The sequence below is a fragment of the Leuciscus leuciscus genome (assembly GCF_965113295.1).
Source record: "Leuciscus leuciscus genome assembly, chromosome: 6".
Lineage (NCBI taxonomy): Eukaryota > Metazoa > Chordata > Actinopteri > Cypriniformes > Leuciscidae > Leuciscus > Leuciscus leuciscus.
Window position 1 is genome coordinate 30285082 of NC_138730.1, and position 12086 is coordinate 30297167.

A 12086-nucleotide genomic window follows, 5' to 3' on the forward strand; every position below is an offset into this window, starting at 1 on the left:
ATCTGTCTGTACTTGTAACTCATGTGTTCTCGTGTCAGGCCATGTAGACCTATATATTAGACCGCCTTCTACAGTTAGGCTCAGCTCTGATAGAGACAGATGGTTACGGGGCAGGATAATGAAATGAAAAATAGCCTCACACTCAGTGCCGGGCCATAATGGCAGTGTGAGATAGCAGCAGAGGCTACTTCCTGTTTAAACTTGTGCATTTGTTGCTTTACAAATTAAAAATATACCTTTACAGAGAGTGATGCCTGTGTAAAGTATTAGAGTCGTCCATCATTGCTTTAACATCCACATTGATTTTTAATATAATGGGTGTACCATTATAGACCACAGCTGTAGGTAAGCGACATTAGTTTGGATGTCAGTCCTCATTGTGGTTTCCTTAGTAACTTAAATTCATAATTGAAAAGACTTTATTCCTTCCCTAGGTGACGTCATTGGCATTATTCAGCCAGCACATTGCTGCAGAGCAGAGACGAGGCCTGTGTTTAATGTCTTTAAAACTTTCTCCAACACACTCAATAGGACCTTGATGATTTTCTGTTCTGAATTCACCCAGCAACCCCTCTCCAGGTTTTACACCTGCTTTCGTATTAAAACACAGCCCGGCTCTCTCCCCCAAACGATCTCTCCATCCATATAAAGACAGAGTAAAACCTTCTTTTATTACCAGAGGGAATTAAATAACTTTTAGAATGTGGTTTTCTATAAAGCACCACACAATGAATATTCATGCTGCAGCGGGTTGGGCATTACTTGGGGTAAAAGTTGTATTTTTTTTGTTGGGCTGGTGACGGCATACGGGCAAGTGAACCACAGCGATTTATGAAGCTGTTAAAGAAAAACAGCAGGCATGGAGCTTGGTACACCTACTCTCCTGTCTGCTTTATAAGCATGCACGCTAATCAAGACTAAATGCTTTTTTACAAGCTGGCCACTAATAAGAAGAGATTTTAAAGCTTTATAGTCCCTGTGCGGATTGTAGGCTGCAGGGAATTGACCGTCCGGTCAGCTCGCTCTCCTTATTCAAGGTCGTTGTCTTGTTGGGGCTTTTTTGAGAGAGACCTAGTTGAGGTTTAGGGTGACCTTGAGAAGATGCCTGGACTTCAGAGTTTTGTTAACATCTTCCTTAATGAAATAAAAATTCACCCTATTCACCTTCGTCTATTTTCTAAATGCATGTTATTGATCTTATTGTGATATTCATAGCATATGTCATAATTTGTAACATTTGTTTTGACCTCGTAATTCTTAATCAAAATGTCATAACTGGACATGCTGGACTTTTCCAGTCATTTAGTCTGCCTAAACATTGCACCTATCTTGCAAGTGACTGCAACCTTTGCCTCCCATCCAATCAACAACTGATGAATTGAATGAACCAAGTCCCCGCTCCACATTTTTTTGTTTCGTGATAATCTGCTTTATTCAGAAGTATGTCACAATCCAGATTAAAATAAATGTGTCACTTCCATCATATAGGCTTTAAAATAAATGGGATGTGTTTGATTCCTGGCTGGCTGAATTTAAAGGGAACCTATTATGCCCCTTTTTCAAGATGTAATATAAGTCTCAGGTGTCCCCAGAATGTGTCTGTGAATTTACAACTCAAAATACCCCTCAGATTATTTATTATACCATGTTGTAAATCCCCAATTTTGAGTGGAAGCAAAAACATTCTGTGCCGCTTCCAACCCCCTATCCAGAATAGTTATGTGCAATTACAGCTTGTGCCTTGGATACTCTGCCAAAAACAAACAAAACATCTGTTTGTTTTTGATTATCATTTCTATGCGTTTTAAAAGGTTAGTTCACCCAAAAATGAAAATTCTGTCAGTAATTACTCCCCCTCGTGTTGTTCCAACCCGTAAGACTTTCGTTCATCTTCGGAACACAAATTAAGATATTTTTGATGAAATCTGAGAGCTGGCTCACTCCTTCATAGGCTGCTTGGTAATTGCATCTGCCGGCCCAGAAAGTTAAAGACATTGTTAAAATAGTCCAAGTGACTACAGTGGCTCAACCTTAAGTTTATCAAGCGACGAGAATATTTTTGTGCGCCAAAAAAAAAACTAAAATAACGACTTTATTCAACTATTCACTTTCTTCCGTGTGGGCCTCTGATGCGAGTTCACGAGAGCGCTACATCGCATGCACGAGAACTGATATGACGCAGATGACTTCGCTCAGTTCACTGGGACTCAGCACTTCGACACACCGAAAGCGCTACACTGTCTGTTTATAAGCTTCTCTCATCATCTCAGTTCTAGCGCATGCATCGTGGCGCTCTCGTGAACTCATGTTCACGTTTGTGTACACACTGCAGACAAGTTCAAAAACAATATAAAAGTGAATTTTGGATAATAGGTCCCCTTTAAGCTTTGCTTCTCAAGGTGCCCATGATTCTTCAGTTACACTGTCATTGTTCTTCCTAAAGGTTGGCCTTATAGGAGATACTGAGTCCATAAATGGTCTGTTCCATTTTTAATGGCCCTTCCTTGATTTACATTCTAATACTACCTGATTACCGAGAGGCCCATGTCCCAGTGTTGTGTGTGTGTGCCCTGAGTGTGTACTCATTGTGGAGTCACACAGGCATGTAATAAATGAAGCTATTGGAAAAGGCAGTGGAACGGCAGGCACTAATCGGGGGGATTGTGCCTAGGAGAACGCTGGCGCAACGTTAAATCAATACTGTAGATCAGTGCTCCATCTGGCTGGAAAATGAGCGGATCACCATAAACATCTCGCCAAGCGTCTTGCCGCACAATCAATGGTTGCCATATTGATTTAGTTATTGCAAGTTCATATGCTGTGGACAGTGTTAAATATACATTCAGCAGCTGAGAAGCATTTGTCTGAGGAATGTTTAGTGAAGGCCTGAGTGGTGAGAAGTTGGAGGAACCGGTGCGAGTGTGACCTCAGAAGACGCCCAGTTCCCTGGTTAATGAGATTTGAAATTGAAATAGTAGTACAATAAAGTAAAAACATATTATTTCATTTTGACATCATGGTCCTTCTGTAACAGTGATGAATACACTGTTTCCAGTTGGGACGTCTGTTTTTAATTTCGCATTAGTATTTTTAGGAGTTGGCAGTCAGGTTTGTCTTAACTGAAGCCGTGTGGCAGCTTTGCAAATTTAAATTGTAAATTTGCATGACTGCACAACTTTTTAAACGTAATTAGCATTCCAGAGTTTTCAGTTTTATGTATGGGCCAAACTGGTTTGTTGTGCTCTAATTGAACCTCAACTTTCATTTGTTTTTGTTTTTTTAACCTTCAGGATCACAGAGGACTCTACAGCAACCACACTGGAGGCACTAAAGGCCCGCATACGAGAACTGGAGAAGCAAATCCTCAGAGGAGACCGATACAAGTGTCTCATATGCATGGTGAGAACTCTCGCTTGCCAATATTGTGCGTGTCCATGTGGTTGTGTTTGGTTATAACCGCATCCTAATAACATGCCATGGTGATATAACCTAACACCCGCAATCATGCACCCAGCTGGCTGAAGCTTTGTGATGGTTTGCCTCCTTCAGCTTCAATCTAGCATGGCCTGGAAAATTAACCCATATAATTAGATTCTGTTGCAGGAGTTCCTCTAGCAGTAGTGGCCATCCTGTTGGATATCTATGCTAAACCTTTTCAGCTTTATTTATATAGGTGCTTCTGACTAATCAGACATGCCTCTTTATGTCTGGAGGTTGATTAGATCCATCCTGACTTTTCACTTTCATTAAAATGAAATAAAACATCCTGAAAGTCACCCAGATATACAGATTGATCACTTGTGGCCTTGTAGAGAACATTGTCCTGAATAAAGATGCTTGTAAATGTTTTGATTATTTAATTAAAAAGATTCTAGACATTTTTCTGTTTGCTTCTGTCTCATGTGCAGTCTGTGGAGTTGAGCTTTTCCCAGTGGTGGTCTACTGCCACCTGCTGGTTATTGGAAATAGAGCAGCCCAATAAATGATTTCTCAATTCTAAATTAACTGTTAACATCTGTTTTAGACAGTTGCCACCTACCTAGCATGACATCCAAACCGAAAACTCGTGCAAAAATACAACAGAACTCCCATCCATCCCTTTTACGCTAGAGCTTCTATTGATAGCTGCACCCGTTGGTCTGATGTGTGTGTCTGTTCCTGCCGTGGCGGCCACATTCTTTTTCTCAGTACCGCTCTTGAATATCCCTGCAGCGGAAGCCACCCCAAACAGGGGCTGACGGCAAGAATCAGGCGGTCAAGAGGCACGGGAGCGCAGAGGCCCTGCAGCTCGGCGTGTACTGTTTGTACAGAGGCTACGTAACGGGCTGCAGCACTGCCACTGCGGACAGCAGTGGGATTAAGAAGCTGCTCCCACTCCGGAGGGTAAGGCTCTCTGTGCTCCCATTGGCCTAACCCCGCCTGACCCCTGCATTGCCCCACATGCTCCCTCACTGCCCACCTGCCTGCCTCCATTGGCTGCTCTTTGCTGTGCTGGTGCTGTCTAGTGATGTCCTTTGTTGTATATGTGGGTGGCTGTAGATGTGAAATTATGTTAATTTGACCTGGTTAAATTAATAATTTGTCTTTTTTTGTCTTGTTTCTCTCTCTGTCTTTACCTCAGGACTCCTATACAATGCCACTCACCTCCATCCAGTGTTGGCATGTGCACTGTGAAGAATGCTGGCTAAGGACTCTGGTAAGAATGACGCATTTGCTCATCAGTAGGTCCATAATGAATCGTCATAATGCAAGACATTATGCAAATGTAGGCAGAATGTTAAAAGCCTATTGTTCGTTAAATTCTCCATGTTGCTTCCTTGTACTTAAGTGTTTGTTTTTAAACTTTTGGGCTAATTTGATTATGCTGTCCGTTAACAATCAAGATGTAATACGCGCAGCTCCATTTAAATAATTTTATCGTGTGTGTGTAGGGGGGGTGGGGGTTGCTCTGGGGGGAGAGGAATTACCAAATGAAAAATTTAGTTTATAAATAGCAACAATAAAAGTAGTATGGTGGGACTCCTTGTGTCTTGATAAAATAAATATATAGTTATAGTAAGTAGAATGTTTTCTCACACAGTATGAATGGGTTTTATAAATTAATATATAAAGCTTTCTTTCAATTTTTGTAAGTGGTTCCATGAAAATAAGTAAAATCAGTATAAATTGTTGTTTATCTATTCATTTTTTTGAAGTTTTTATGTGTTGCTCTAATAATCGGTAAAAAGAAGATATGCTAATACTAAGTGAGTTGATATTGTCTTAAAAGAAATACATGCTGAATCATGCTTATTTTTCTCACCCATTATAAAGAGTTTATTTGTGTACATGAATATATGTAGCTTTATATTTTTGGAAGGGGTCCCTCACATGGGGTTCATCATATATGAAGGGACCTTGGTTTGAAAACCCCTGCATTAAGAAACATATCACATGACACACATCACAAGCTCTTCCTTGGATTACTTGAAGTCATGTCTATGTACATTTTTCACTCTAAAGTGTAAAAGAGAATAGGGGTAGTGCAGTTGTGGCTGGTGTAAATTATGAAATGTGGGTAGTTCAGGTACATATTAAATTTCAATTCTACGCACCACAGAGTGCCCAACCCTTCTCATGCAATGAGTCACTCGTGGTTAATGTGGTTAATGGAGTAGTTTATTTTGATAATGCTGTGGTATTTGGCTTTAGTGTAGGTTGAAGAGTTCATCTAGACCAGACCTGTGCGATTCCTCATGTAGCGCTCCAGGTTTTTAAATCCTTTAAGTCGGTGTTGGTGTTATATTTGCTTCTTATCTTCAGAATTGCGATTACCTCTACTTGTCCGATTGTAATCCCAACAGTTATACTCACTGGCTCTTCCTCTTCTCTCTAAGCTGTTTTAGCCGGTCTTCCTCTGGGAGCCCACTCTCATTAGCCGCTAACACATTCTGTCACCACACGGAAACAATTAATAAGGAAATGTTTCCCAGCCTCAGCCGTTTTCCAATATGCTATATATTAAATCAGCTCCTTCCATCTCCGCTTATCACAAGGCCTTCTGTGCACGGCTCGCTGGCAAGAAGGAACAGAGACGTGTGTGTGCACCAGCCTGTGCTGCCACAGCGGATTGTTAGTGATGCAGGCATTAAAATTGTTGCCTAAAGACAGCAATAAAAGTAGCACGGCGGGGCTCCTTGCGTCTTGATCAAAGTAAATGCGTGTAATTTGGTTAGCGTCAGCCTTGTTTTATGAATCTAATGGAGCGCAGCAGCCACCCGCCACTGATGCGAGGAGCCCACGTTTAGACCGTGACCTGCCCACGCTCATTAAAACTAGGTAAACTCCTGCTTCCCAGAACAAAGAAACCAAATCTCAGGTCCCCTTTGTGTCTGGGGGATCGTTGGTATGGAGGGAAGCACACTGGAGTTTTTTCTGCTACACTGCTTCAGGTTTTACTTCTCACTTAAATTTTTTTTTTAAAAAGAGTAAATGAAAATGACTCAGTCTATGTAGGGAATCAGAAGGAGAATCCAACTTCAATTTCACGCTGGCCACATCAATATAAACCACTCGCATAGGCAGACCATGATGTTGAATTTGAAACTGTTCTGATTATTTGCACATTTGCCGTGTAATGGTAGAGCCCATTGTTACAGCATAACAAGCCAGGTAGTGTTGCTGGATTTCTTTCATTCTGTGCAGTCAGGATCAACAGTCCGGGTTCTGGTGCCCTAGACATGAACCGATTCATATGGAGCCACAAATCCTCTTTACAGTTAGATGTGAAGGCACACTGCAGGGTTCATGCTCTGGCACCCTTACTGCTCCCAGATTCCTCAGTTTGCTTGTCTAGGGCAAAAGGTCACTTTCATGTATGTTAAAACCCCCCTAAATGTGTCAGTTCCTATATTAGCGGTAGCAGTGCGCTTCTTGTGTATGAGGAGGAGAAATATGCCATCAGTGGCACATGTGCGAGAAGGTTACACGAGGACATGATCGCCAATGGTTGCAAGATTCCTCACAGTAACGTCACTGTCTGAACTTCACCAGACAGTTGGGTTCGTTTCTAGAGGCGGCACACGACAAACATGAGGATTTTATATCTCTCATGCCTTGCTGTTTAGGTCTCCATCAAGTGTTGGTGGTATTTTATGAAGCTGAGTAAGTATATAGTTTGCTGACTTTAAGAGCAGATCCTGTGATGTTCAGTCGGTCCTGTTCAGCATGTGTGTGTGTGTGTGTGGTGCAGACAGCAGACCACACAGCTCACCTTCCTCCTCCTCTACCTCTCCCTGCTGTTCTCCTGCTTTTATGGTGCAGGCTTTATGTGTACTGGCTGAACATCAGAGTGGTAGTGGGAAAGGCGCATGCTTGTTGAACAGGGTGGGCTGCCCGTGTAAGGCCCAAAAACAAATTTTACGTCCACATACATGCACTATTAAAGTACTCTACAGCATCGGTTCCCAACAGGGGGGTCTCGGCCCACAAGGGGGCCTCAGTGAGCTCTTTGGGGGGGTCGCGTCATATTTTGAAAAGTTTTGAGCAGTGAGCATTAAAGCAGCAGTCCGTAACTTTTTTTGTGTTCAAAATGTACTAAATTTATATAATGAGCCAGTACATCATGAATCCATTTTCCAAACTGTGTTTTTGTCTTATCCTGGGTCACTATGGTACACCTATAATAAGTGTTTATATTGGGACTGTTTTACACTGGTTCAGGTCGTACCACTGCAGTGTAGCCCAGTGCCTGCGTGACTTGTCATAGATATAAACAGAGAGAAGTAGCTCCGGCTACAATGTTCTTCTGCAAGAAAATTTTTCGGTTAATAAACGCATGTTTATTAATCACTAGAGTGCCAAACCTTACTGACTGCAGCTTTAAGGAGAACGATCATATTACATTAGTTAATTTTATTCACAATCCCCTGGCTGACCAAAAAATGGATTTTCAACCATGACAGCCCTTAAAATCAAATACAGGGCCAGACTGACCCTTGAGGATGATATGCGTCTTGCCCTAAGATCTCTCCACGCATTGACCAAATGACTCACTGCCAGCAGAAAGCCTCACAAATAACATGCAAGTATTGAGGTCCCAGACACCAGTCATTTTGTAATAGCCTATATTCATTCTTTTTTTTCCTACACACCAGTGTGAATACTGATATTTTTGTTATTGCATTTCAAATAGGGCCGATTTATAGGCTACTCCTAGGCTTACGTTTTAAAATTACAAATGGCCTACTGATGTTTTTGTTATAGTATTTTCAATATTATACGCTATTATTTGTGCATAAACATATCTGGTTATAGTAATAAACATACTGTTTGTTAAAAAAAAAAATGTCATCCTTGTTGCAAGCGTACAAGCGATAATATCAATTAAATATTTGGGAACAATATAAAAAAAAAAAAAAAAGTTTGGGAACCACTGCTCTACAGTACAAACTGCACTGGTACTTGAGCACCAAATCAGTGTATCTGCACAGACCCAACATTTTATGAACGGTAGTGTAGACTAAGAGGAAAATGCTTGTACACAAAGTTCCTTTGATAGCATAGCAGTTTGCATTTTCATATGGAAATGACCACCTTCTCACTGTTTTTTTTTCTTTTCTTGTCTGTCTTTCTCTTCTTATAGGGAAACAAGAAACTCTGCCCACAATGCAACACCATCACATCACCAGGGGACCTCAGACGTGTCTATTTGTGAACAAAAAGGCTGGGATTCTTTTTGTTTTGTTTTACTTTTGTTTCCATTTGCGCTAGTGTTTTTGGTTTCCCCACCGCCTGAGGGAGTGGAGTATCCTCCGGCCTCTTGACCATGAGAGGCACGAGCACAGACTCGCACTGACTTCAAATGGGGAAGGACTTAACAAGCATAGGACTAATGAGGACTTCATAGACTCAGTCCTCCTCTACAATTGCTTGTGTAAAGAGCCCACCCGCTTCCCTCTTGTGTTGGTCCATGGTCCACCCTCTCCAAAGTCAGCTTAGTTCCTTGATGAGGAACCTGTTCTTCTCAGATGATGGAAAGAGTACTAATTCTGTCCCTTCACCTGCACTGCTGCTGCTGCTCTTAGTCTCCCTCTTTCACACTCTGTGGCAACTTCTTCACCAAGACCGTTGACGTCCACCCGACCGGAACATCAGCCTGACGATAAGAAGAGGAGACTTTAACGGACCACCTGAGGCTCTCCAGAACTCCTCAATCTTGATTCTCCATTGTGTTCTCATTCACCCCAAACCATTACTACTTTTGTGGTGTTCTAGTCATGTCAACCAAATTCAATGAATCAGTGCAAGCACATGTATAATAGTCTCTGTATGTTTACAGTGTTGTGAGTAAATGACATAGAGAACAAAACACACTTGTATACACGTGCACACACGGACACACGTGCACATACAGAAATATATATTGAATAAAAGTCCAGTTTTAGTTGGGGGTGGTTTGGGTCGGGAGGGAGGGCATATGTTTCAATCTTGGTGAATTAAAAAAAATAAAAAATAAAAGAAAACCCTCTGTATTTTTAAAGCAGATGTTGTTGTCTTGAAGTTGAAGTTGTATTTCATTGTACAGGAAGAAATTTAAGTAATAATAATAATAAACTACTCAAACTAGGACTTAAAAGATTTAGGTGTACATTTTTCATTGAAATATACAGTAAAAACTGTAGATTTAATCCTGAAACAAGGGAAAGTATCTTCCTTTTTCTTTGCTTTTTTTAAGAAATGGAAAGATTTACTTTTATTCACCCTCATTTTTCAGTGTTTTTTTTTGTTTTGTTTTTCGCTTAATGCTGAATGCCATCTGTCTGTTACAAACAATTGGAATTATTGCTTATTCCGTTGAACATACAGTATTAAGAGAACCTCTGACCAGTTGCATATCAGTTTCTTCCCTCGGAAAGGGATTTTTATTTTAAAAAAATAAATAAAACACATCTAAGGGTGCTCTCATTTACAAGTTATGTTCAGACATCCTCTCTGAAACATCAAGGACATGGTAAACATTTTACTTTGTTTTCTCAAAGAATGAACTGGAAGAGTCCAGACTCGTTTCCCTGACTGGCCGACTGACTGACTGCTCACATTTTCCCTAGGAGTGAGACAGTGTGCTTTATATTTGTACATCTATGTATTCTGTGATTTCTGTATTGATGTAAGCGCAAAAAAAAAGGAAGAAGTGAAAGGTCATTGCTGATCCCAACACCACAATAAACAGTCAAATGTTGCATTTGTTATAACTTCTTTCACTGTTCCTTAATCTCTTTACAGTGGCTGGGTCAACAGCTGTACCAACATCCTCTCTGCAACAATTTTGTAAAATACAGGTAGTAAATAAGAATTAGGGTTGACTCTTTGTATTCTTCCTTTGCCGAACAATTCGTTCCTGCCCCAAAGATGACAGATTGCACAAGATGATTGTGTGATATGATTTGTGTCCTTGTATATTCTTGAAAATGGTACGTGTCTTTCCCGTTTGTAAGCTACATTTGACATCAATTAAACGACTGTAAATCTGAACTGGTCATCATGTGCTGGCTTCATTCACTGGTCTGCCTAGTGGAACTATACCAGTATGAGTATTCGAGATGTGAAGCTGGTTATCATGGTACCACATGCTCTACCTGCTGACGTAGGCTAGCTGTTGAAGTACATCAGTCAATAAATGTCCATTGAGTGTCGGGCAGCAAAACAACTTCCGAAGGCATTGTGATTTCTCATTTCGATATGCATTACACTGCATCCGGTAGTGATAACGATGAGGTTTTGAGACTACCCCATTGATTTTGTACTATCCCTGACACTAAGTGCATCAAATTAGGTCTTTTTGGGCCTAATTTTGGACGCTTGGAAAAAAGGAAAGGTTAGTGCTCTATTCTGCCATCTGCAGGCTAAATAAACAGGTGATGTTTTACCTGAACAGCTGAATCAAAGCACAAGCACGGTGCACTTTAAAGATTAAGTACTGTAATGAAAATTTCATGAAATTACAAGATGTAATTAAGAAGTCGTCTACCTCCCCAGTACACCCTCTGATCCCAGGCCAAACTCCAGGTTCATGATGTATCGGAGCGAACAGTAGCAGGGCCCTTAAACACTTTCAGATGCCTATAAAGTGCTGATAGATACTTTGGAAAATCAGCAGGAGTTTATATTAAGTCTGTGTAGCCCTATTTCAGCCTCTTGTTGGAAGTGTTTGTGGGTTTCTTTTGAAAAGAAACAAGCTTGGAGAACCTTCAAGTAAACAGCAGTTATGTTGTTCCATTTTATGGACTTAATTACAGTGCACATACAGGCCATTTTTATTCTGCAAATCAGACTTCTCAATTCCATGGAACCCCAACTAGGACCCCTTTCCTAAAATATAAAGGCAGTTATACTGTATTCTATAAGACTTGTTCATACTGTGCTAGAGAAATTGCAAGTGTGATATTATAAAGGCAACAGTGTCAAATTATTCAAATGAATAAATACATTTACATATTTTTTCAATTTATTATTTACTATTCCGTCATCCCAGCCGTGGAACACTGGACCAACTCTATACCCTCTACAGGGTGCTGGAGGGTTCATGGGAGTTTGCCCAACCAATCCACATGTGCTTTGTGGATTTGGAGAAGGCATTCGACTGTGTCCCTCGCGGCGTCCTGTGGAGGGTGCTCTAGGAGTATGGGGTCCGGGGCCCTTTGCTAAGGGCTGTCCGGTCCATGTACGACCGGAGCAGGAGCTTGGTTTGCATTGCCGGCAGTAAGTCAGACTTGTTCCCAGTGCATGTTGGACTCCGGCAGGGCTGCCCTTTGTCGCCGGTTCTGTTCATAATTTTTATGGACAGAATTTCTAGGCGCAGCCAGGGGCCGGAGGGTGTCAGGTTTTGGGACCACACAATTTCGTCTCTGCTCTTTGCGGATGATGATGTTTTGGCTGGGATGAGAATCAGCGCCTCCAAATCCGAGGCCATGGATCTCAGTCGAAAAAGGGTGGCTTGCCCACTTCAGGTTGGTGGAGAGTTCCTGCCTCAAGTGGAGGAGTTCAAGTATCTTGGGGTCTTGTTCACGAGTGAGGGAAGGATGGAACGGGAGATTGACTGACGGATC

General features: G+C 41.4%; 1 protein-coding gene across 8 annotated transcripts in view; it reads left to right on the plus strand.

Annotated features, from left to right (window-relative positions):
* rnf220a (ring finger protein 220a) overlaps positions 1-10512 on the plus strand; it is a 127475-nt gene extending 116963 nt beyond the window's left edge. For 4 of the 8 annotated variants that reach the window (XM_082172638.1, XM_082172641.1, XM_082172637.1 and 1 more), the window contains 4 exons: positions 3291-3399; positions 4213-4383; positions 4622-4696; positions 8624-10512. In XM_082172638.1, the coding sequence (XP_082028764.1) occupies positions 3291-3399; positions 4213-4383; positions 4622-4696; positions 8624-8695 (427 nt within the window). In that variant the 3' untranslated portion in view covers positions 8696-10512. The remainder of the gene's footprint in view (positions 1-3290; positions 3400-4212; positions 4384-4621; positions 4697-8623) is intronic. The other 4 variants (XM_082172643.1, XM_082172642.1, XM_082172640.1 and 1 more) reach the window with 1 other exon arrangement.
* Positions 10513-12086: the final 1574 nt, after the last annotated feature.